Genomic DNA, 27,103 nt, shown 5'->3' on the forward strand with positions numbered 1-27,103 from the left:
GAATTCACGCAAAAAGTTGAACAAGCAGTGAAGGTAAAGCGGAAAAATTTTAGTAAGACGAAAAAAATTTAAAAAATAGGAGCGCTATAATAGCCAGCTGACAAGCTGAGGCGACTATTAATTAATTTGAAGCTAACAACAAAAGCAGCCGTAGAAGGCGAGCAAGAGCAGAAAAACAAAAAATAGGTTAAATTTATGATATTTTTCGTGAATCAAATAAAAAACATAGCCAGCAGATAGCAGATTGCCGGAAAATAGCGGCCGTTGACGCGCTTGATGCAAATTGGCAGCGAAACAGAAAAGGAAAACATAGCCGGCAGATTGCCGGAATAGCTGCGAAAGAATAGACCTGCGTGCCATATAATAGAGATAGAAACAGATACAGATCTAAATTGAAAAAAAAATCGACGCCGCTAAAAAAAAAACTAGGTAAAAAACATTCAGCGATAAATTAATAGAGCTTGTTAAAATTCATTCCGCAAAAGCCTCTTATTAGGGACCTTTGCTGCACAAATGAGTTCCTTTGACCTTAAACAAATTCAAATTAAACTTAAGTTTTAAAGTGCAAAAGTGAGGCAAGTCACGTATGATCAAAATCTAATCACGCAAATAACCTAAAAACTTTTGCTAAAGCGAGTGAGAAATGACGTCACGCGCGCAAATGCCGTTAGTGAGAGGAAGAAGTCATTCAGAAGATTTGACTTTTTCAGCTTTGCTGTGTGAACAAATGTAAAACGAAAAAAGAGTCAGACGACGAAACAAAAGAAAACCAAGAGCACCGCAATATAGCTACGCTCAGCTTACAGCTTCGCAGCTATAAAAAGAGAAATTGACCAATTTTTTTTCTAATTTTTTCAGTGTCGAAGTGTTCTAATTCGGCGTGCAGTTTCTCTTGAATTCTAAAACTATACTTAATTCGGCTTCTAAGTTGAAAGCTAATAAGCTTAATACCCATGTCAGCTAGCAAACACTCTAATGAACTTTGATAACCTAAATCTCGATGATTTAATGACCCGGCTTTATCAGTTTATCCCGTCTCTTTTGATTTTGCTCTTTTGAACTTGACTGTATTCACTATCTTGCGTAATTCATTGAGTGAATAAATTTAACAACCATTCATTCGAAACAGTGAGTGAGGTAAGTCGGAAGTCAAACGTGAAAGTCGTGACTTACGTAAAACGTGATCAAAAGGTAAAGCGAATTAAAAAAAACATAGGAGGAAAAATCCTGAAGTACAATTCAACAAATTTTCATTGACTAAACAGAAAACTAGATCTAGAACTGACTGAGTGAATTGGGAAAACCATTTCTAAAAAAATCTGATCAAAAAAACAAAAAAAAACAAAATCAATGTCAAAATTCCGCATGTGGACAAAAAACCACTAGCGAGAAATGCTAATTTGGTTGAAACATAAAACTAGGCCTAGAATGAACAATGAATGGAATGGGAAAACCATTTAGAAAAAAATCGGATCCAAAAAATCGGAAAAAACAGTTAAAAATCAAAGTGAAATTGCCACATGTGAACAAAAAACCACCAGCGAGAAACCGAATTTTTGTTCAAACACCGTTTTCTCACTCTACTTTAGAATTAGAGCAAAAATAATCACGCCGCAAAAACACTCGCTTTTTCGCTCCACTTCCTGTTTCGGCGTGACCAAAATCACTACTCCAATTTGACTCCGAAAATCATGAAAATGTGTGAACAGATCTTAAAAAAAAGACAGCGCCCCAATACAATTTAAATTCTTTGAACTGTAAAAAGGAGAGCGCCTAAATAGTAGCCGTTTGAGGGGCTGACGGCGGCTATTAATTAAAAATCGAGTAACATCGGACGAATCGCTCACTAACGATTGGCGAGGAAAAAAATTTAGATGGGGGCATAGGCTTAAAAAACTTATTGTGTAAAACTTCTCACTGTAGAGGGGTTCGATCCTACGACCTCTCGAAAGAGAGTCCTTGACATTAAACTGTTCGCTATCACGGTTATGTACGGACTTCGCTCACAATCGATTTTATTTTAGCAACAAACTTAGTTTCTGAATACGCGCTATCCAAATCACTCAAAAAATCATAAAATTTGCATAAAAATGCACACGTTTACAATAATTTCCAACCATAAATTCACACGAATTATCGTCTGACCGGGCCTTTTCTCCTGAGACACTTTTCTCTCCCAAAAAATGGTGTGGTAACACATGATTTTCGTGTGATTCATACGAGAAATTTTAGAGTACGAAATCAAAAACGTAGAAGTAAATTAAAACAGTTAAGCTGGTGCCTTGCTATTTTGAGGAATCAAGATGAACGCAATATAGAAACAAGCTTGCCGAGCGGTGACTGTTTCATCAATAACAATAACAAAGGGGTCATCTTTTACAAGATAGAAGGCTTAAGATAGACTTCGCAGCATTCGTCGAAGCAATTCAACAAAATTGGGCTGTAATCTAATAGTCAGTGAAAGTGAAGTTTAGTGGTTGAAAAGCTAGCGCATGAAGTAGTTAGTTTGTGGTGGTCGGTTGTGATGTTACTTCGAATAAGAGAAGAGAACATGGGTTGTAATTCAGGTTCCTTCAGCATGCCAGACTAGCAGCTTCAACTGGTTGTCTTGTGTGCAGAGGATGGCCAGGAAGCGATTGTTACTCGATATACTCATCACGTCAAGACTCTTTGCTAGAACACATCAAATTTTGTCCCAAATTTGGCCGGAAGTAAAACTATTGGCACGGGATTCGCTGCAGGTTTGCTGCAAATAGGTTGTATTAACCTGTAATATATACAATAGAGACAGTTGTATGACAATTTACCAAATGAAAAATAACCCAATGTAGCAAAATACCCAATGTCATTATACCCAGCTTATTCCCGTTAATCATTTTGTTCATTAATTTGACTACAAATTAGCAGTCGGTGTTACAAGCATGATAATTTGCTCCAATGTTCGGTTGTGATAGTTTCATATAAAGTCCCACGGGCACCTCAGGTATGGTCATAGCCCACAAGGCATGGCCAATACTTTATAACACTAAGTTATCTATCTCACTTAGATATTACTATGCTAAATAGTTGTTCTTATTAATTTTAACAATAAGATTTTAAAAATATATATTGATTATATTGTCAGTGGGTGGTTTGCCGTGACAGCAATAGAGACTGATAAGAAGAATTAGAGGGAGGGGGCTTCACTTACCATTGAGTCGAATATCGTTGACCTGTCCCGAAACACAATTCATTATATTAAGAACAGATCCCTCCTCGTGTGAGTAGATAATCTGGTCCACATGCACACAGACTGCACAGCCGATAGGTGTGCCCATTCTGCCAGACTGCATCACAGCCAAGTAGGGTCTCTGGCTGATTTGGAATAGCTTCATCTGGCTCACACTACACGCCAGCAGCACCGTCTCGCTTGCATTCACACATGCCGCCACAATGCTATCTGTCACACAAGGAATATCCAGATTAAAAATCGGCAGATATAAACAACAGATATCTCGAGGAGTTTTAATGCAGGAAAACACATGTTAAATAAAGTCGAATAAAGTTCAACATGAAGCAATAACTCTTATTAACATAAGCGCATAGAAAATGAACACATTACGGGAAGCCCTAAGGAGCACCCACAAAGTTGTTCAATGCATTTCATTGTGGAAACACTATGACCATTGTCAACGGTATCTGAAAAAATCGATTTCAGTAATTGCACCTCACTAAAAAAATGAAAGGCTTCTTGATAACATTTTTAACTAACGTGGCTAACTCTAAGAAATTCAACAATAATTTGCAAAATTTACCAAAAACATAACTAACGTCGGACGAACTGCACTCAAACTGGCGAACTTCTTCAGTAGCTAGCCGCGGTTAAGGGAGGTTAGCTTTAGCTTAATTGAAGGGGCGTGCGGTCACGGATGTCAAGCTAGTCAATGATGTTGCATCCTGAATGAGGCTTCAGCCGATCAAAATAAAACGACCTTGTCATTATGAACTTTCTCTCGCATGGTTCAGACAACTGATAGGCTAGTAAGCTTTGTTAGAACATGAAACGCAGCGATTTCTCCGCAATCAAGGAAAACAAGTATTATTGCGCACCAAAGTGACCAAAAGCACTTCTCAAATTTGACATCAAAAGTCTCAAAAATGTGAACAGATCTGTAAAAAATCATAGCAGAACAAGTCCTGGCACAATTCAAAGAATAGTTCAATATAGTTAGTTGATGTTGAACGGATGACTACCATATGGTTTTTTAAAAAAAAACGACGGATATCGACACAGGAGAACACAAAGAAAAATCGAGCAAAACAAAAGAATTATAAAACCAAATTCAAACATAGCTGGCAGATTGCCAGAAAATAGCCGCAATAGATTCGTAGATCGGCAGTCTAAAAAAACAGTAAAAAAGACAGACCAAAAATTTCGTCTTTTCATTGAAGGCTGATCTGTTATATTTTGATTAAAAATCTTTATAAGTTATTGCTGCCTCTATTAGCTGATCTCAAATAACCTTCATTTAGAGTGATGAGGTTATTTAGAGTAAACACTGTATGAGGTTAGCTGTCTACTGAGACAAGCAAAAATAAAAATACAAATAATTTGGAAAAACTTGAAAAAAATTGCAAATTTTATCAAAAAATTTCCTAAAGTTGAAAGGTTAAATTGTTGAACGCAAATCCATTGAAACTAAAAACCATGCAGTAACTTTTTCATCAGAACGTGGAATAGGTTTTCTCGCACTTGAGAATGGACGAATATCAAAAACTGAAAAACTTTAGGAAGCCTTAAAAAAATTGCAGATTTATCAAAAAACGCTAAAATTCGAGACACTAAAATGTTAAAAACCAGTCCATTGTTACTAGAAACTATGCAGTGCCTATTAACAAACCTCAAAGGAGATTGCTTTGAAATTCCTGGTCTCTGAAGCTGGAAAAACTGAAAAAATGACGAATATTTTCAAAACCTGAAAAAATTGCGAATTTTGTCAAAAAAACTGCTAAAATTTGTGATATTCAAAAGTTGAAACCTATTCCATGGCAACTAAAAATTTTTCAGTAACTTACCATCCAAACGCTAATGAGGTTTTCTTGCCCCTGGGACTCAAACAACTTGAATACTGACAAAATGATGGCAAAAGTTGAAAACCATTCCATTGCCAATAGAAACTATGCAGTAATCTATCATCAAACCCATTATCAAACTCTAGTGGAGGTTTCTTGGCACATTGGGCTAAAAAACTCAAAAAGGACAAAAATTTTCAAAAAAATTTTCAAAAATTTGCAAACATTAGTATCCTTTCGCGAGTTTGTGTTTGTAGTACCAAAACTTATAGCTCATAAAATGGTTATAACAAGCAATTTTCTGTCGCAAACGACCTTAATGAACTTTTAAAAAGTTCAACCTGAGACTAATCAAACAAAGAAACTCAAAAAATCACAAAAACATGAAAAATTGAACCATTTTGAGCCCAAAAACTTCTAAAAATGACCTTTTAACCTTAAATTAAGGCCATCCCAGCAGCTGCACCCCTATTAGCACTTGAAGGACAACTAAAGCCCACTTTGGGCCTCTAATGAAACTTAATGCCCGCTGGGCTTTACCTGTTTATCCCGTTTTGAACGATCAAAGTCATTGAAAAATGTGTGAACACATCTTAAAAAAAAACACAGCGAAACAAAACAATTCAAATTCTTTGAATTGTAAAAAACCAAGAGAAGGCCAATAATAGCCCCAGCTATCGCTGTGCGGCTATTAAAAATCTGTTCATAACATTTACTTAAAATTTTATAGCTCTGTAATTGAAAACAGCAGAAATGAATCATTTAATTTATGAAAACACTTTATTTGTTTGCACCTAGCAACAATACCCCCCAGGAAAACTCTACATAACCCCAGGAAATCAATTCAACGCAGAAGATTTCTTTGAAAGCCAGAACTACCAAAGAAATAAGAAAAAACATTGAAAAATAATAAAAAAAATGACTCAATTTAGCCAATTTTCTTCGACTAAAACAAATTTAAATTTATATCTATGGAACCAAAAGATTGCCGAAAGTAACGAAAAAAACCTAATTTCAACCCGGAAAAACCTAAGGCGGTAAAAATTTCGAAACAAACAAACGCCAAAAAAGCGTCTGGAGCGGGGAAATCGCAAAAATAGCTCATGTTGCATGTTCCCCAACTGTATAGTTATTTATTTAAACGGCTTAGGAAAAGCATCTACTCAAAAAAGTAAATTCAAAAACATAGCGGGCAGATTCCCCGAATAGCTGCGAAAGAATAGACTTGCGTGCCGTATAAGAGATAAAAAAATTAGAGATCTAATTTATTGGCGCAAAAAAACTACGTAAAAAGCATTCAGCGCTAAATTAATAAAGGTTGTGAAAATTCATTTTGCAGAAGCCTTTTCATTAGGGACCTTTGTTACACATCTGAGTTCCTTTGAACTCAAACTAATTCCAATTAAATTTAAGTTTTAAAGTGCAAAAGCCATTTTATTGGGTGAGGTAAGTCAAGTATGATCAAAAACTAATAACGCAAATGAGCTAAAAGCATTGACATAAGAGAGTGAGAACTGACATCACGCGCGAAAATGCCTTTAGTGAGAGGAAGAAGAGAGAGCTCAAAGAAACATTAAAACTAGCTCCAAAAGGTGAACGAAGTTAGAAGCGCAAATCAGTCAAAAAATTTCACGCATGAACAAAAATTCAACTAAATTTGTTTGACAAAAAATGTTCATAGACTGAGAAAGCCGAAATAGACACAAAAAATTCACAAAAGCAACACAATAATTGAGATAATTTAACAATTTTTCCTCAATCAGAAAATCTATCAGAAAATCTCACTTTCAGCTTTGCTCTGTGAACAAATCTAAAACGAAAAAGAGCGTCAGACGACAAAAAAACCAAGAGCGCCGGAATATAGCTCCGCTTAGCTTACAGCATTGCAGCTATAAAAAATAACAACCTTAAAACGTTAGCACACTGTCACTATATTCCGAATATCACTATTAGTCAAAAGAGAAACTTGAATAGCAAAACTCACTCTTTGCTCCACTCTTCAAAATTGGTGTGTTGTCTGCAATTCAATTAGAATTGAGTGGAAGAAAGCTGCCCCCCAAACGAACTGCAATTAAAGTTTGATATCAAATTTCAACAAAAACAGTGAACAAGCATTAACTTGAGAGAAGAATCTTGAGAGAGGTAAACAATCTATGACTAAAAAATATTCGCGCAAAGGAACATTAAAATTAGCTCCAAAAAGTGAACGAAGTTAGAAGTGCAAATCAGTCCAAAAATTTCACGAATGAACAAACATTCAACTAAATTTGTTTATTAAAAAAGTTCATATACTCAGAAAGCTGAAATAGACACAAAAACTGAAAATTCACAAAGGCAACATAATAATTGAGATAATTTAACAATTTTTCCTCCAAAACTTTTCCCAAAAAGCTGATATACTCAAAATGGGCCAACCAATTCAAATGCAATGATAATTTCAACCACAAAAGCTCGTCGTAGACTGTAACAACCTGTAAATAAAACCTAGCCGGCAAATTGACCGATGAGCTGCAGAATGGATAAGGGACCTTAGCTCCACATTCGAATTTCTTTGACATTAAACTAATTCAACTGAACCTTCAATTTTCAGAATTCAAATGTGAGGTACGCAACCTATAAGAAAAAACTAATCACGCAAACTGTCTAAAATCTTTCAATAGAGAGAAACAGAAATGACATCACGCGCGCAGATGCTTTCAGTGAGAGGAAGAAATCACTCAGAAAATTTCACTTTTTCAGCTTTGCTCTGTGAACAAATCTAAAACGAAAAAGAGCGTCAGACGACAAAACAAAAAAACCAAGAGCGCCGGAATATAGCTCCGCTTAGCTTACAGCATCGCAGCTATAAAAAATAACAACCTTAAAACATTAGCACACTGTCACTAAATTCTGAATATCACTATTAGTCAAAAGAGAAACTTGAATAGAAAAACTCACTCTTTGCTCCACTCTTCAAAATTGCTGTGATGTCTGCAATTCAATTAGAATTGAATGGAAGAAAGCTGCCCCCCAAACGAACTGCAATTAAAGTTTGATATCAAATTTCAAAAAAAAACAGTGAACAAGCATTAACTTGAAAGAAAAATCTTGAGAGAGGTAAACAATCTATGACTAAAAAATTTTCGCGCAAAGGAACATTAAAAATAGCTCCGAAAAGTGAACGAAGTTAGAAGTGCAAATCAGTCAAAAATTTCACGAATGAACAAAAATTCAACTAAAATTGTTTGACAAAAAATGTTCATAGACTGAGAAAGCCGAACTAGACACAAAAAATTCACAAAAGCAACACAATAATTGAGATAATTTAACAATTTTTCCTCAAAAACTTTTCCCAAAAAGCTGATATACTCAAAATGGGCCAACCAATTCAAATGCAATGATAATTTCAACCACAAAAGCTCGTCGTAGACTGTAACAACCTGTAAATAAAACCTAGCCGGCAAATTGACCGATGAGCTGCAGAATGGATAAGGGACCTTAGCTCCACATTCGAATTTCTTTGACATTAAACTAATTCAACTGAACCTTCAATTTTCAGAATGCAAATGTGAGGTACGCAACCTATAAGAAAAAACTAATCACGCAAACTGTCTAAAATCTTTCAATAGAGAGAAACAGAAATGACATCACGCGCGCAGATGCTTTCAGTGAGAGGAAGAAATCACTCAGAAAATTTCACTTTTTCAGCTTTGCTCTGTGAACAAATCTAAAAGGAAAAAGAGCGTCAGACGACAAAACAAAAAACCAAGAGCGCCGGAATATAGCTCCGCTTAGCTTACAGCATCGCAGCTATAAAAAATAACAACCTTAAACTGTTAGCACACTGTCACTATAATCTGAATATCACTATTAGTCAAAAGAGAAACTTGAATAGCAAAACTCACTCTTTGCTCCACTCTTCAAAATTGGTGTGTTGTCTGCAATTCAATTAGATTTGAGTGGAAGAAAGCTGCCCCCCAAACGAACTGCAATTAAAGTTTGATATCAAATTTCAACAAAAACAGTGAACAAGCATTAACTTGAGAGAAGAATCTTGAGAGAGGTAAACAATCTATGACTAAAAAATATTCGCGCAAAGGACATTAAAATTAGCTCCAAAAAGTGAACGAAGTTAGAAGTGCAAATCAGTCCAAAAATTTCACGAATGAACAACAATTCAACTAAATTTGTTTATTAAAAAAAGTTCATAGACTCAGAAAGCCGAAATAGACAAAAAAATGAAAATTCACAAAAGCAACATAATAATTGAGATAATTTAACAATTTTTCCTCCAAAACTTTTCCCAAAAAGCTGATATACTCAAAATGGGCCAACCAATTCAAATGCAATGATAATTTCAACCACAAAAGCTCGTCGTAGACTGTAACAACCTGTAAATAAAACCTAGCCGGCAAATTGACCGAAGAGCTGCAGAATGGATAAGGGACCTTAGCTCCACATTCGAATTTCTTTGACATTAAACTAATTCAATTGAACCTTCAATTTTCAAAATGCAAATGTGAGGTACGCAACCCATAAGAAAAAACTAATCAAGCAAACTGCCTAAAATCTTTCTATAGAGAACCAGAAATGACATCACGCGCGCAAATGCTTTCAGTGAGAGGAAGAAATCACTCAGAATTTTTCGCTTTTTCAGCTTTGCTGTGTGAACAAATGTAAAACAAAAAAGAACATCAGACGACAAAACAAAAAACCAAGAGCGCAGGAATATAGCTCCGCTTAGCTTACAGCATCGCAGCTATAACAAAACACAACCTTAAAACGTTAGCACACTATCACTATAATCTGAATATCGCTATTAGTCAAAAGACAAACTTAATAGCAAAACTCACTCTTTGCTCCACTCTTCAAGTTTGTTCAGCAGTCAAATAACCATTATTTTTAAGCGTTCTTTTAATTCCATTCCAACAAAATTAAAGACAAATATTAGCCAGCAAATTGCCTTTGGCGCGCATCGGGATTGAAACAGCAAAAGAAGAGATAGTAGATTTTTTAAGTGTCAAAAAGTTTTCTAATTTAGTTTGTTGTTTCAATTAGATTCTACAGCTATATTTAACTCAGCTTCTAAACTGAAAGCTACCAAGCTAAATACAATTACGAGCTACCAATCACTAGTAAACTTCGATAACCTAATGCACTATGACTACATGAACAGGTTTTTATCGGTTTATCGCATGAAAAAACTAAAACAGGAATGGACCCGGAATTAACAATCCGATCATGAAAACAAAACATGCAAGACAGATTGCTAAAAATAGCCACCATAGAATCCCATATCACATATGAGGATAAAAGAACAGAAAACAGAGAAAAATTAATTGTCGTCAAAAAAACCATTTCCAGTGACATTTTAAATTTCATTTCGGCGTTTGACATAATGCTGTTACTTAATGAGAAGATACAGGGGAGAGTATTAATACCGATAAGCATCACAGACATATCTAGGACTTATAAGAACAAAGCTAAATTTGCGGGCATCTAAAATTGGGCTTTATGGGTTTATACCGTTTCCATTTTTCGATACTGATTCTGTTCACTTTAGATTGCTTTGCTGAGCAACTACCGTTTAAAAGCACTTTGAACAGAACGAGCGGAAAAGGTTGAGACACGGCAACTTGAGGTAAAGCAAAACAAAATTTTATTCGACGAGGTAAAAAAAAATACATAGCCGGAAGAATCCGGAACCAACTAGAAGTTAAATATAACCTAAACCCTAACTCAAACATAACCAACTAAACGCCGGAAAAATTGCTCTCGTATGACCAGTGGGAGCTCTAATCAATTGCAGCCTGCTTCAGTCAGGGTAAGGTGAGCCTAAATCGGAATGTCACTAAGAACTTCAATAGTGGGCTTCAAATAACCACATTAAAGGTTAATATATATATACCACTATTAAAATTTTAAAGTGAACAATGGCACCAGTTTCGGTGCACTTTCATTTGAATTTTGAGTAATAAATTGCCACCAATTGAGTCTAGCTGCTTGAAATTGCGATTGAGAGACAATTTTAGATCACGCAAAACGCAAAAAGTCAAGGGCTTAGGGAGTCACTCGAAAAGTCAAAACGGTCAAGCAAAAATTTTGCATAAAAAAGACCCACACGTTTACAATAATTGCTTCTCTACGAGTGCAATTAAATACCAAATGATAAAAATAACTTCATTATACCATTGAATTTGAAACAACAAACTTAGGGCACGAATTATCAGGGAAAAAATTAAGATATTTTTTGCTTGGAAACTTTTCATAAGTTACAACTCCAGATGCATTGTTTAAAATATACTGCCTTTTATGACTTTATTGTGTTTGACAAAAGAAAATCAGTAGGCGATAGGAACATAGCCGGCAGATTGCCGGAATAGCTGCGAAAGAATAGACCTATGTGCCATATAATAGAGATAGAAAGATACAGATCTAAATTGGAAAAAAAATCGACGCAGCTCAAAAAACTAGGCTAAAAAACATTCAGCGATAAATTAATAAAGCTTGTTAAAATTCATTCCACAGACGCCTCTTATTAGGGAAGTTTACTGCACATAGGAGTTCCTTTGACCTTAAACAAATTCAAATTAAACTTAAGTTTTAAAGTGCAAATGTCATTTTATTGAGTGAGGTAAGTCACGTATGATCAAAATCTAATCACGCAAATAACCTAAAAACTTTTGCTAAAGCGAGTGAGAAATGACGTCACGCGCGCAAATGCCGTTAGTGAGAGGAAGAAGTCATTCAGAAAACTTGACTTTTTCAGCTTTGCTGTGTGAACAAATGTAAAACGAAAAAAGAGCGTCAGACGACGAAACAAAAAAAACCAAGAGCACCGCAATATAGCTACGCTCAGCTTACAGCTTTGCAGCTATAAAACAATAACCAACAATACATATCAAAAAAAGCAGATGCATTGTTTATAATATACTGCGTTTTATGACTATTGTGTTTGACAAAAGAAAATCAGCAGGCGATAGGAAAAAATAACCAACAATACACATCAAAAAAGCAGATGCATTGTTTATAATATACTGCGTTTTATGACTTTATTGTTTTTGACAAAAGAAAATCAGCAGGCAATAGGAAAAAAGAAACAAACAATACATAGCAAAAAAGCAGCAAAACGGAGCCAACAGAAAAGTATTAAAGGACGAAATTTAAAAAATCTGTCATTAATAATATTCGCCTTGCTAAAAGTTGCAAAGTCTCAATAACTGCTCTCAACACACATTGAAAAACAGTCCCTGTTATGCATTGAGCACTAAAACGACACCCAAACCCACAGTAAAACGCTTGAAACATGAGCAAGAAAAAAAGTACAATCAGAACCGAAAAAATTAAATTTGAAAAATGTGCTATCAAATCTTCAATTGTATTCACTTAGTAATAATGACCCCAGCACTAACCCTATTAAAACATTTCAACATGACAAATATTCTGAAAGGCAGAAAAACAAGAATTAGACAAAATATTACAAAAAGAGAAAAACTAAGCAAAGAACTGTTCAACTAAAACTAATTTAAATTCATATTAACGAGATGAAAAGTCCACAAGTACAAACATGAAAACAATTTTCAATAAAGATTACCTTAAACACTATTGACATTAAAAAGAGCTAAAAGACCGGTAAAAAAGGCGTCTAAAACGGCGAAATCACAAAAATACCTCAAAATTGAATAAAAAATAGCATATGATTGAGATGGTCAAAAATACTCCGAAACATGCAGTTACTTGATAATATGGTTTAGAAAACCACTCTATTCAAAACTTTAGAGTAAAAACTAAAAAAACCTGTTCGAAAAAGCCAAGCCGTACGTGAAAACATGAAAAGTACAAGAAACGGTAAAAAAGCGTCTAAAACGGCGAAATAAAAAAACTCAAGATTTCATATAAAACTGCAGTATATAATTGAGATGGTCAAAAATGTTACCAAATGTAGAGCTATTTGTTCAAGAAAAAAAATCACAATTTTTGCACGTGCGGAACGGACTTTTACATCCTTTTTCAGAATAACAGGGCCGTTTCAAAAAATAGATCAACATAACTCTTCCTCGAGTTGTAATGAAATAGGAGCGCAATAAAAGCCCACTGAGAAGATGAGGGCGGCTATTGAAAAGGAGCAAAATCAAGGAGTATTTCCCTCTAATTCTAAAGTAAACCCCTTTTCTCACTTTACTTTAGAATTAGAGTGAGAACCTTTTAGGTCACAGAACCACCTCGCTTTTGTGCTTCAATTCCGATTAAGGCGTGACCAAATTCATCATTTCAACTTGACTTCAAAAGTCATGAAAACATGTGAACAGATCCTGAATACAATTGAAATTCTTTGAATTCTAAAAAAAGGAGAGCGCCTAATGGCCGTTTAGGGGCTGACGGCGGCTAATAAAAACATACCCAGCAGATTCCCGGAAATTAGCCGCCGTTGATTCCAAGAAGCATGATTGGGATAGAAAGAATAGAAGATAATAAAAAAAGATTTTTGTACAAAAACATTTTTTAAGTCCGATATATTTTGATGGCATTTCGAGGTTGAACATACTTCTGTTTCTTAGAGAGAGGCTACAGGGGCTACTGTCAATACCAATGAGCATTAGAGAGAGGTAACTAAGACTTATAGGAACGACGTTCAAATAGCGGGCATCTAAAATTGGGCTTTATGGGTTTATCCCGTTTCTACTTCTGACTTCAATTTTTTATACTGACTCTGTTCATTTTGAATTGCTTTGCTGAGGAACTGATGTTCAAAATCACTTTTAGCAGAATGAGAGAAGAGAGAAACTAGCCTAGAGAAGTCAAAAAGATTGCACGCAAAATGTTGAAAAAGCGGCAAAATGAGGTAAAGCGAAACATTTTTTTGTTCGACGAAGTAAAAAAACACAGCAGAACAAGTCCTGACGTACAATTCAAAGAATTTTCATTGACTAAACAGAAAACTAGACCAAGAACAGACTATGAATAGATTAGGAAAAAAATCCAATCCAAAAAATTGAAAAAACTGTAAAAACTGTAAAAGTGAAATTGCCGCATGTGAACAAACATAGCCGGCAGATTGCCGGAATAGCTGCGAAAGAATGGACCTGAGTGCCATATAATAGAGATAGAAACAGATACAGATCTAAATTGAAAAAAAAAATCGACGCCGCTCAAAAAACTAGGTAAAAAAGATTCAGCGATAAATAAAGTTTGTTAAAATTCATTCCGCAGAAGCCTCTTATTAGGGACCTTTACAGCACAAATGAGTTCCTGTGACCTTAAACAAATTCAAACTAAAGTTAAGTTTTAAAGTGCAAAAGTGATTTTATTGAGTGAGGTAAGTCACGTATGATCAAAATCTAATCACGCAATTAACCTAAAAACTTTTGCTAAAGCGAGTGAGAAATGACGTCACGCGCGCAAATGCCATTAGTGAGAGGAAGAAGTCATTCAGAAAACTGACCTTTTCAGCTTTGCGTGAACAAATGTAAAACGAAAAAAGAGCGTCAGACGACGAAACAAAAAAAAACCAAGAGCACCGCAATATAGCTTCAATCAGCTTACAGCTTCGCAGCTATAAAAAACCACTAGCGAGAAAGCGAATTTTTGTTCAAACACGATTTTCTCACTATACTTTAAATTAAGAGTGAAAAAAATTCACGCCGCAAAACCACTTGCTTTTTCGCTCCACTTCCTGTTTCGGCGTGACCAAAATCACTACTCCAATTTGACTCCGAAAATCATGAAAATGTGTGGACAGATCTTTAAAAAAAGACAGCGCCCCAATACAATTCAAATTCTTTGAATTGTAAAAAAAATAGGAGCGCTATAATAGCCGGCTGAGAAGATGAGGGCGGCTATTAAAAAGACAAAACGACGGTTATCCAATACTCTTCTTCGAGTCGTAAGATAGCAGGCCACCATAAAGACTCTTCAATTCTTAAAAAGGCAGCACACCATTCAAATCTTAGCTCCTTTAATTGCCGAGAAGCCAACAGCACTGCAATATAGCTACGCTTATCTTAGAGCTTTGCAGCGATTAAAAATGAGACAAATGAAGAGCGTTTGTATGAAAAATAACTGACCATTAAAGTCAAGCAGTAACTGGTGTTCGATTGAGAGGAGTAGTGCATCTACAACATATACTGCACCCACATCGGTCCCAATCAAGAGGAGAGTGTTGCAGGGACCATTGTCCCCTCCTCTCTCAACACAGGACAGTCTGTCACCAGTACGGCTATTAAGAGACATCTCGTCCACTGCTGACTCATCTGATGTTCCAGGTGAGCAAGATGATATCTGAAAACAGTTCTGTCTTCTTTAACTATTTATTTATTCGTGAAGAGTACAACTATGCATCTCTCAAAAACATCTACAAAAGCTACCTCCTCTGGGTGGTCTGTAGAAAGTCTAAAATATCTTTCATTTAATTTGGACACTTTGTCATCCAAAGCCTGGATTCCGCACAATTTTTTTGAGGGGTGATGCAATAATGGGAGGTAGATTTTTACAACCTTTCTCTAATTTAAAAGCACACGTGCCAAATTACAATCATTGTTAATTCGCATGGCCATGAATAATTATCATCCTTTAGGTTCTCAAAAATTCGCTGCAAAATTAAGTTAACTTCAGGTCAAACTTTTCAGCAAACATTCTTTCGTCACACAAAAGACCAGCCATACCTCAAGCATTGTTATAACTGCAATTGAAGATAAAAATCATCAATACCTCACTCATGCCAGCTGGAGAGCTGGGACTGTTCCCATCCGGATTTTGTGTTTGGGTGGCATCAACATTGCCGAAATTAGAGTTGAACAAACAACTGTCCAGACTGAGATATGTAATGGCATTGCCTTGTAAGGGCTCATCTAACTCGCCCCTCTCCTCTATTATACAAGAATTCGGTGCATCCAAGGCAAACGAAAGCAGCTGAAAAAATTGAATACAAGTTTATTCAAAAGGATAACCCAAACACTTGGTCTGTTATACACAAAAAAATAAGTACTTTAATAGGTGCAAGAAAAGCCAATGACGAGTAGCTGAACAAAGTCTTTTAATGGTATCCAATTTTCAATCATACCCGGCAGATTGCCGGAAAATATCCACCATTGATTCCCATAACCCCGATTTGTGATTGAAAGAACTGAAAATGGAAAAGATTGATTGTTGTACAAAAAACATTTTGGAAGTGCGGACTTCTTAAATTTCATTTTGTAGTTAGACATATTTCTGTTTTACAATAAAGAAGATACAAGGGCTAGTATCAATAAAGCATTTCCTTTTTCGGTATTGACTCCGATGTTTCGGTATTTTAATTTTAGATTGCTCTGCTGAGCAACTGCTGTTTAAAAGAACTTTGAGCAGAATGAGAAAAAAAGCAAAACTAGCTTAGAGAAGTCAAAATGATTTCACGCAAAATGTTCAACAAGCCGTGAACGAAGGAAAAGCGACCACAAAAAAACAAATACAAGCAATATTTTAAAATCCAATACAATCTTTTAAAAAGAGTGTCAAAAAACAACTTCTATAAACTCCAGTGACTAATTTGGTTCACATATTCTTTACTTGCAACCAGTAGAGCAAGTAATTAGAGAGATTAAATGCTACAAAAATACAACCAATTTCTGCAAAAAGCCGTTAAAATACTTTTTGAGAAATAGTGAGAAATATAACTCAGGACAGAAACAACTATTCGAATTATCTAAATCTTCATTAGCAATCCACCTGCCATTAATGAGAAACAAACCCGGCAGATTGTCGAAAAATAGAGATAGCAACTAAGAAGTTCGAGTGACGGGCATCTAAAATTGTGCTTTATCCCGTTTCCATTTCTGATTTCGTTTTTCATACTGACTCAGTTCATTTTGAATTGCTTTACTGAGCAACTTCTGTCTAAAAACAATTAGCAGAATGAGAGAAGAGTGAAACTAGCTGAAACCATTTTTGTCTCTCAAGTTCTGTCATGTAACACATCTGCAAGACTTAAAAAGTTTTGTTGGCGAGTAGTAAAGATCGTTAAAGTCAGAAAATAACAAAAATTCAAAAAATTGCAAACAATTGAAAATCTTGCTAAAACTCGTAAAAAATATCTTCAGAACCATTTCATTGGCTCCAGATACTATCCAGTAACCCTATCTAAAGCCTTGAATAGTTTCACTGGCTCATAAAGTTCGATGTACTTGGAACATAACAAATCTCAGAAAATTTGAAAAAAATAAATTTTATCAAAGAATTGCTGAAACTCGTATTAATAAAATATTGATAATAATCTCTAACAACTATCCGGGAACTTATTATCAAACCCTGGAGGAGGTTTCTGGGCCCTTGATGCCAAAAAATTTCGAACAATATCAAAAAACTAGAAAAATTGCAAGATTTTTTTTAAAACATAGCCGGCAGATTGCCGGAAAATAGCCCAATTAGAGATATATGTATAATACTATCATCGCTCTAGAGAAGAAATACCGAAACATAGCTGCCCAATTGCCAGAAAATAGCCACAATAGCTTCATAGATCTGTAGTCTCAAAAAAAAGACAGACTAAAAAAGAAACTTATGCCTTTCATTAAGAGCTGAGATGTTAAATTTTGACTAAGAATCTGTATAACTTACTGCTGTTTCTATTAGCTGCTCTCTAGTAACCTTCACTTAGAGTGACACACGCTTATTTGACCTTATCTCTTTGAATTAAAGTAAATAAAGTCAATTTCAAAGTGAGGAAGTCATTTTTGAGAGTGAGGTAAGTCAAATGTGACCAAAAAATTAATCACGCGAATGAACAAAAAACTCACTCCACCTAGAGGGAAAAATGACGTCACACTAGCAATTCAGTTGAAATTGCATGAACGAATGAACAAAAAGCAGATTTGAAGTGGCTGTGACGTCATATGGTCGTAACAAAAATCGTGACGACGAAATAGATAAAAAACCAAGAGAAGGCCAATAATAGCCTCAGCTATCGCTTCGCGGCTATTAAAAAGAAATCAAATTGCGGCACGTGAACAAAATCGTTTCCAAAATCCGAAAAATTATTTAATTACCAATTTCTCAATCCACTCCAAAGGTAGTTTGACAAAAAAAAACAGGTACAAACCTACTCGCTTTTTGCTCACTTTACTACACCAGCGTGATTATAATCACCACTCTAATTTGACTTCTTATTGACGTAAAAAGACCGAAAAAAGTGAGAACATATCTTTAAAAAAAAGACAGCGCACCAATACAATCGAAATACTTTGGATTTTAAGAAAATAGGCCTGCAATATTAGCCGGCTAAGATGAGGTCGGCTATTAAAAATAAAAAAACACAAAATACAGTGTTTACAAAAATAAACCCCTCTTAGAGAATAGACTGAACTTTTTTAAAGCGCCAGATCAATCAACAGAAAAAAATAACCGACTAACATGTTAATGGCAACAATAATGATAAAAAATACAAAACATAATAACTTAGACAGCAGATCAAATTCTGATTGCAGTGTGAAATATGGCCGACGGATTTATCACGACTTGCTGTCAAACAACAGTTTGTTATAGAGTGTCCAAATCAACCACCTCATGATGTTAGGGGAGTCAATAGGGTTTCAAACTAACCCCAAGGCAAAACATTTTTGATTGAAAATGGGTTAAATTATTATTGACGCCAAAATGTTTTCATACTAAAAAAGTTGATGAAAAACATACCCGCAAATTACCGGAAAGAGACCGTCATTTATTCCCATAACTCAGGATGTGATTGAAAGAAAAGGAAAAAACGAAAAAACAAACTACAAAATATTGTTGAGTGAGCGTTATTTTGATTAATTTCGTAAACATAAGCTTGTTTCTTGATGAGAGGATACAGGGCCAAGTATTAATACAAAAGGCATTGGGGATGCTAACTAAGACTTAAAAGAACTATGTTCAAGTAGCTGGCATGTAAAAATTGTGCTTTATGGGTTTTCCCCTTTCTATTTTTGATTTGATAATTTGTTCATTTTAGATTGCTTTGCTGAGCAACTGCTGCTTAAAAACGCTTTAATAAGAATGATCGCACAACGAAACTAACGGAGAGAAGTAAAAAAAGTTTTCATGCAAAACGTCGAAAAAGAAGCAAGCAACTGACATAAAGCGAAACAAATTAGTTCGACGAAGTAAAAAAAAACAGGCTGAGAACACGAGGGCAACTATTAAAAATGAAATCCGTTATTTTATTTTTGTTGTCATTCTTTATTGTCAACATTGATCATTATATAGTAGTTATCTATTGAGCTTGGAAGGCGTTAGAGTAATCTAAAATGACCTTAATAAAGTTAGAAGTCATTTAGTTAGCAAGGCATGTCACTTTTGATCAAAAAGTTATCACACAGTTCAGCTTATAACTCACCGCTAACTTGCTTAAGAAATAACATCACGCAGATAAAAGCAGCAAAGGAGCGGTGGAATAGCTGCATAAAAAGATCATCATTTGTTTTCCGGACAGAAACGTTGATAAACATAAGAAAAGACAATCTCAAACTTAAACAACCGACTAACGTCGGGCAAATTGCTCTCAAACGAACAGCGAGCTGTTGGCTCCGTCAGTAGCTAGGAACGGTTTAAAGAGGCTAGCTTTAGCTTGATTCGACTCTTCAATTTTTAGTATTCTAGCCCGTTAGTAAACATATCAAAGAAACTGATACCTTTAAAAGTTGCTAAATATTGCATTCAAAAACAGTTTCCAGATTTCGCAGTAAAAAATATTAAAACTATTTTTTGTCTCTGGAGTTCTGTCAAGTAACCCATCTGCAAGACTTGAAAAGATTCGTTGGCCAGTAAAGATCGTTAAACTCAGAACAGGACAAAAATATTTTTTTTAATTTTGAAAATTGCAAATTTTAACAAAATCTTGCTTAAACTCAAGATAATAAAATCATTTCATTGTCTCAGGAGACTATCCAGTATCTCTATTTCAAGCTTTAATTAGTATCACTGGCTCATAAAGATTAATAAACTTGGAACATGAGATTAAATTTCAAAATTTGAAAACAAATTAATTTTTATCAAAAAATTGCTAAAGCTGGAGTCATTAAAATATTGATATCCATTCCATTAACTCTACCAACTATGCAACAACTTATCGACAACCCTTGGAGGAGGTCCTTAGGACTCGGAAAAATTGATAAAAATTGAGGTCCTTAGGACCGGAAAAATTGATAAGAAATTCAAAACGATTCAAAAACTTGAAGGCAAAAATTTTTAATTGCTGATATTAAAATCTTGAAAAACATTCCATTACATCTGGAAGCTATGCAGTAACCTTTAAACAAACCCTAGCAGACTTTAATTTGCTCTTGAGAATGGAGAAACCCAAAAACAGACCAAAAATTTCAAAAAAAACTGCAAGTTGCAAAAAAAAACTGAAAAATTTTGTGATAAAAGAAGTTGAAAACTAATCCACGGCCAATAAACATATTCCAGTAATTGATTGCCAAACCCTCATTGAGATTTTCTGTTTGGCTGAAAAACCTGAGTAATGACAATAATGTAAAAAAAGCAAGTTTTTTTTTTAAAAAATGCTAAAATTCGTGCTGTTGAAATCATGAGAAACATTCCATTACATTTAGTAACTGTACAGTAACCTATTGTCCAACCCTAGAGGGGTTTCCTCGGCTCTTGAGGCGAGAGAAACCTAGAAACCGACACACAAATTTTCGAAAAAACTTAAAAATTTTATCAAAAATTGCTAAAATTTGTGATAATAAAAAGTTTAAAACTATTTCATGGCCAATAAAAATTTTTCAGTGACTTATTTTTAAAACCTTAAGGAGGTTTTCTGGCCCCTGGTTCTGTAAAAACTTGAATAATGAGAACTAAATGAGAAATTGAAATAATTCGCACGTTTTGACAAAAAAAATGCTAAAATTCGTGATGTTCAAATGTTTTTTTGTGAAAACTCGGAAAAAATTACTATAAAATTGCGTGTTTTTAGCGATCACTTGTTCGAACGTAGCCACGGTGGGGAGAGAGAGGGGTGGGGTGCAGCGGGGGGCTGATGGAGAGGGAGGGGGTGGGCAAGTGGGGTGGGGGGCAACATTGCGGTAGGGGAGGTGGGGCAATAGTGGGGGGTGTCCTCAAACTCTCTTCCGCCCTTCACACCATAAGTATAAGTCTCCGAAACAGTTTGAGCTGAAAGGCTCTAAGAGCACTTAATGCCCGCTGGGCGCCACCTGTTTATCTCGTTTTTGAGGACGAAAAGTCAAAAGCGTCAGACGAAAAATTGGTCAAGCGAAAAATCGAATAAAAGAAAAAAGACTAGCAGGACCAATATAAATGCTACAATCTTCGTTTGAGAGCAAGTAAAACAGCGTCAGACAACAAAACGCAAAAAAACAAGAGCATCCTAATATATCTACGCGTAGCTTACAGCTTCGCAGTTGATAAACATAAACCGACTAATGTCGGAAGTAGTAAGTAAATACTGTCTCAAGAGAGGGGGGTTATCCTACAATACTTAAACATGGGATAATAGGGGGCTATCCTAGACGGAAAGGTATTAAGGGGATTAGGCGGCCTTGAAACTCATTTTTCCGCCATGACAACCCTAGCGACGGTTGATTTGAAAGCTATTCACGAAATTTATAAGGAATTGAAAAAGGATTATTTTCAATACGGTGAAAGGTTTCTTTATTTCTTGGCAACATGTCAGTACTTGGATCCTGACCTTGATTTGGATATTGCGATGAAAATGAGACCCTATGGTGGACTGATTGGTATTGATAATTCGTCTCTGGACAAGTATTTCAAGTCTTACAAAATTTTGAGGTTGCATGCTACACTTCACGACGCTTCAGGTTTTGTCTTTGAATATAGTGAAAAAGGGCCGGGCTATTCGTATGTCCTACCGTGTCCAGTGACAAACGAGTATCTTGGTCACGTGACAGGACTTGCCTTCTGTCTATATGTAAAGACTTTTAAAAGCAATTTATTCAGTTTGCTGGAATGTTGAAATCAAGACCAGTTGTTCTTGATTTTGAAGGCTTTCGACATAAAAAGTCTGGTTTTATTATCAGAGAACTAGCTGTTTCGACAGAAAATTATTGCGATACTGTGTCATTTTTACCCCCAACTTCATTCAACATACTGTCTTCGAGTGAGAGACGATCATACAGTTGGGTGTCAAAATATCTCCATGGTTTGAATTGGGAGAGTGGAGATTATCCATATTGTTATTTGCAACAAATTTTTGAAAGCATAGCACTTCGATTTCCCTTGGCAACTTTTTATGCGAAAGGAACAGAAAAAACAGAAACTATTCAGAAACTTCTCAAAAAGGACGTTATCAATTTAGAGATTTTATTATGTCCAAAAACTGAAAATTTGAAATTTTTTCAAGAGACACCAATTTGTACTTTACATGTTTTAAGCTGTCCTAAGCGGTAAAGAAATCAACACTGTGCAAGAAAAAAAGCTACACTTTTTTACCTGTGGCTAACGAATGAATCGACGGTCGGAGAAAGCAGCATCGTCTCTACTTCAAGTGAACTTGTCCCCAAATTTAGTGGTTTACAGTTGTATAGCGGATGAAAATCAATTAACAGCTACATTTGTCAAAGAGGAAAAAGTTGACAGTCGTGGTCAAACTGTGCTGAGGAAACAGCAAATTGTCTGTACTGGAGCTGAAATAGAAGCCTTCAAGAAAAATCTTTCACTTTTGGAGTACTTTCAATTGTACCATGTCTTTGGAAGAGAAAATGCGAAAGCTGAAACTAACCCCTTTACCTATGCCCAAGCGTGCAGAACCAGTTCTGATGTCACTGAACGATAAGAGCCTTCCAGCTGAAATAAGACGAAGAATTGAAAAGAACAACGTACAGTCAATTGTTTTCAGAGAAAAAACTGACAGAGTAAATGCGAACTACACCATTACTTTTATCAATGATAATCAAAACTCACAATTTGTATCTTATGAAATTTATATCATGAAATAACCAAATTTACCTCTTTTTTAAAAAACTTATTTTGAAATGAGTAAAGCAGAGGATCAGTTAGATACAGGCGGGGCAATAACTGACTTAGTGTTTGATGATAATCACCATGAAAGACGATCATGGAGGTTTTGTAATTCAAGGATACCACGATCCGAAGTTGTTTATTTTACACAAGTTTTTATTATAATTTTTCTCATAATAGTTTCTCTGGTAAAACTCGTGTTTTTCCAGCTTGAATGTGAAGAGTCTACATTTTGGTTTTCTCTTCTTTCTTGTACAGTTGGATACGCTCTTCCCAACCCAAAATTATGAATAAAATCATTTCAACAACTGACCGGTTGTTTATGGCCGTTTGCGGTCCGTCATGTTGTGGAAAAACCGAGCTTATTTTCAGAATTTTACTCGAAAACACTTTCTCCAAAGTTGCTCTCGATTTTTTATTTCTACCAACATGAACAACCCAAATTTAAGTCACTAGAGGCAAAATTAAACATACAGTTTACCAAATTTTCAAGCTTCGATTTGATATCGGAGCTCGAAAACTGTCTGTTGGTGTTTGACGATTCATGTGAAGAGATTTTTAATGACAAAGAGTTTTCGAAATTGGCTACAGCAGGACGTCACAAAAACAAAACACAATTTATTTCAACAAAGTAAATGGTCACGAACTATTGATCTTAATACGACACACATCATTTTATTTAAATCAACCCGTGACATTCAACAGATTGGTTTAATTGGTCGACAGCTTAATAACACGCAATTTTTGAAAGATAGCTACGAGCTAGCAACCAAACAACCCCTTGGTCATTTACTGATCGATCTGGATCCAAAAACATCGGACGTTTTACGTTACTGCTCCAATATTGTTCCACCAGGACCATCCGTTTTTTACCTTCCCCCAGCTATAGCTGTTATAACCAATTTGAGTAATGAGAGAGAAAGAGCTTTGTATGCTGCGGCAAATGTTAGAGACATCGGACATAAAGTCAAAAGAACTAATCAAGTCGGCACCAAATAGTTTTATTAACTTTCTTTGCGAGTGTTTGCTTAATGTTGTCAACGGTAACGTTCCCGTCAAGAAGACATTAATACAAAGTCATGAAAATTCATTTAAAAAACTTTTATCTAAACAAACAAGTTTAAAAAATAAAAGGCAGATATTTGCTAAAAACACGGTTCTTTTGAAAGGTATTGCTCTCTTGTGTTACCTTCATCTGAGGAAGTGATAATGTATACTGATGAATTTATCTTAATTCCCAAAAGAATGTTCATGTCAACACAACCGGCAAAAAGTGAAATTTTTGACAATCCTGTCTACAAACAGAAAGCCACGCAATTGTCTCTCATTCAAAGAAACATGTTACAAAATCCGGAAAAAAGTGAAGAGGATGGAGCAGTCCAGACAGAACCCAGCATAAATGTTGAAACAGATCATGAGGAAAAAGAGGAGCCGATGAGTGATGAGAGTGAAATTGAACCTATTGTCAAAAAAAGTTCAACTACAACGTTTCAGTCAATAATGAGAGATTTGGGAGTGATGGAGAAAAATAAAATCGGAAGAGCAGAACTCATTCTCAACAAGATATTAGAATCACCGACAATATCCATTGAAGATCCAAGTGGTATCATTCATATTGATAACCAACCACTTGGCTTAAAAGCGTCAACTTTTTTGTATAACACACAGCAGTCAACAAAGAAAATTGACATTCAAAAATATTCTCGACCATTATTAGCTCTCGATCTTCCACCTCATTTAGTTTCGAATACCTATGCCAAACAGATCTTGGAAGCATCCGAAAGCGAAAAAATTTTTGCAAGCCCACAAAGACAATCAGGAAGCGGTTATCAAGTTACCAACCAAAGAAAAACGGGCATAAGAAAAAAGACGGCAGAAGGAGAGACCAAACAGCAAAAATGGTCTTACTTCTTCTGAGAAAAAAACGTTGGACCAACTGTATTTGAAGGGACCTGCATCATTTGGAAACCCAAAGCGATTAAAAACCCAAAGCAAATTATCATTTGGTATAGTTAAGACATACTTGGAAACCAAGTCATCTTTTACAAAATATCGCCCAATTCGTTTACGATTTCCCAGACTTAAAGTAATAGTAAAAGACATCAATGCAATTTGGTCCGTTGACTTGGCTTTTGTGGATAAACTAGCAAAAAACAACAGAAATGTTAAATATTTATTCGTTGCGGTCGACTGTCTTTCCAGATACCTTCGTGTGGAGCCCTTAAAAACAAAGTATGCAACGGAAACTGCCTCGGCCTTTAAAAAAATGATAAAAAACAAGCAACCACAAAAAGTGTGGGTTGATGATGGTACAGAGTTTCTTGGAGCCTTCAAAACCTTATGCAACAAACGAGGAATTCATTTATACAGCACTTTTAGTGAAAAAAAGTCTGCATTCGCAGAGCGGAACATTCGGTCACTAAAAAACATTATCTACAAGTACCTTGAAGAAAAGTGGACATACTCCTACATAGATAAACTGGATCAATTTGTGAAAACAATTAATTCACGAGTCAACCGAGTAACCAAACTTGCTCCAAATAAAGTCACTAAAAAGGATGTTCAACGACTTGTCTCGTTGAGCGCTCAAACAATCAAGTTTCAGAGACCCAAATTTTACGTTGAAGATTTTGTTAGAATTGTCAAAAAAGACGAAGCCTTCAGGAAAGGGTATAAACAATCTTTCACCGACGAAGTTTTTGAAGTAGAAAGCTTAGCAACCTTCAATCCGCCAACGTATTCACTTATTGATGCAAACGGTGAAAAAATTGAAGGTAAATTTTATCAACCAGAGTTACAGCTTGTTCGTGTAGAGAAAAATGAGTGAAAACCGTTTCACCGATGAATTCACTGTGCATGTTATTTCATCTGCTTCAATGGAAATTTTTGACTCTAACACTCTCAGTTCATTTCAAAACTTTTTCAATGATGAAATTCAACTCGCTGGTGACTGGAGAGTAGCTCTCAGTGAGATCATTTTCCCCACAAAAAATGAGCATATTGTAAATGGAGACATGGTAGTATATAGCTTAAAAGGGTACGAAGACAGCCAGAAAAGGGCTACCGAAGCCAATGTGATCTCTCGTCCGTATAACGGTGAAAAATTGTCTATCATGACAGGAACTTATAATTCAGTTGTTGACATACTAACTACTATCAAACGAACTGTTGGACTACCAAACTTTTCATTCAGAGAGATCAAGAAAACTGGAAAGTTTGAAATTTTGATGGGTAAAAATGAAGGAATTACTTTTCCCAGAAAGAAATTCCCAGCATTATTGGTTTTTCGGGCATTCCAGATGGCAGTGGAGTACACATAGGGTACAAAATGAAAAGCGCAACATCAAACAGACTAATGAAGAGTGATGAAACGGCAGCATACTATGGAGAATTTCCCGTTGATCTTTGCTCGGGAAAGCACTTAATTTTTATATATACGAACATTATTGAGTACCAGTACGTCGGTGATACAAAAGCCCCCTTGCTTCGAGTCATTGATTCAAAACAACGTCTGAAAAACGGTAGTGTCTGCGAGCTTGAACCAACTCATCGAATTGTTTTTTCCAATTTAGATTACAAAAAACTCTTATCAAACACCATACAATCAATATCGATTGAGCTTCGCACAGAAACGGGAGAATTGGTTCCTTTTCGGGAACCGGTAAAGTTATTTTAACCCTTCAGTTCAAAAAATTGTCCAATTAGCATGGACTCTTATTACGCTAACCAAGCAACATCCTTACCACATTTCTCTGGCCACTACCGGCAAAGACGCAGTGATTTTGGTGCATTAGCTGCGGGAATTGGTCGGGTCGCTTTGCCCCTAGCTCGACGTTCCATTCTTCCTACTGCAAAACGTATTGGAAAAGAACTTTTAAAGCAGTGTTCCAGAGCTGCTAGACGTTGTCAGCAGTACAAAAATCACCCAAACAAGCACTCCAAAATACAATAAGCAACACTGTTAAAAAACAAACAGGGGGAGCAAGATTTCGGCAACAAAGAAAAACGATTAGGAGTCGCTCAAAAAAATCACCAAGAAAAAGATTAACCAAACAAATGTTGGTCATTTCAAAACAAAAAGTTCCAAAAAGAAGTCGGTCTGATTTCTTTTCTCAAGTTAAAT

At 35.6% G+C, this 27,103-nt stretch overlaps 1 protein-coding gene across 1 annotated transcript in view; it reads right to left on the reverse strand.

Moving 5' to 3' along the window:
- Window positions 1-2,301: 2,301 nt before the first annotated feature.
- LOC142344819 (uncharacterized) overlaps window positions 2,302-27,103 on the reverse strand; it is a 166,613-nt gene continuing 141,811 nt past the window's right edge. The window contains exons 18-21 of the mRNA XM_075396798.1: window positions 15,739-15,939; window positions 15,096-15,309; window positions 3,191-3,439; window positions 2,302-2,673 (exon numbers count right to left, since the gene is read on the reverse strand). Of these exons, the coding sequence (XP_075252913.1) occupies window positions 2,564-2,673; window positions 3,191-3,439; window positions 15,096-15,309; window positions 15,739-15,939 (774 nt within the window). The 3' untranslated portion in view covers window positions 2,302-2,563. The remainder of the gene's footprint in view (window positions 2,674-3,190; window positions 3,440-15,095; window positions 15,310-15,738; window positions 15,940-27,103) is intronic.

This window comes from Convolutriloba macropyga, chromosome 8 (assembly GCF_964194025.1).
Source record: "Convolutriloba macropyga chromosome 8, txConMacr16.3, whole genome shotgun sequence".
Lineage (NCBI taxonomy): Eukaryota > Metazoa > Xenacoelomorpha > Acoela > Convolutidae > Convolutriloba > Convolutriloba macropyga.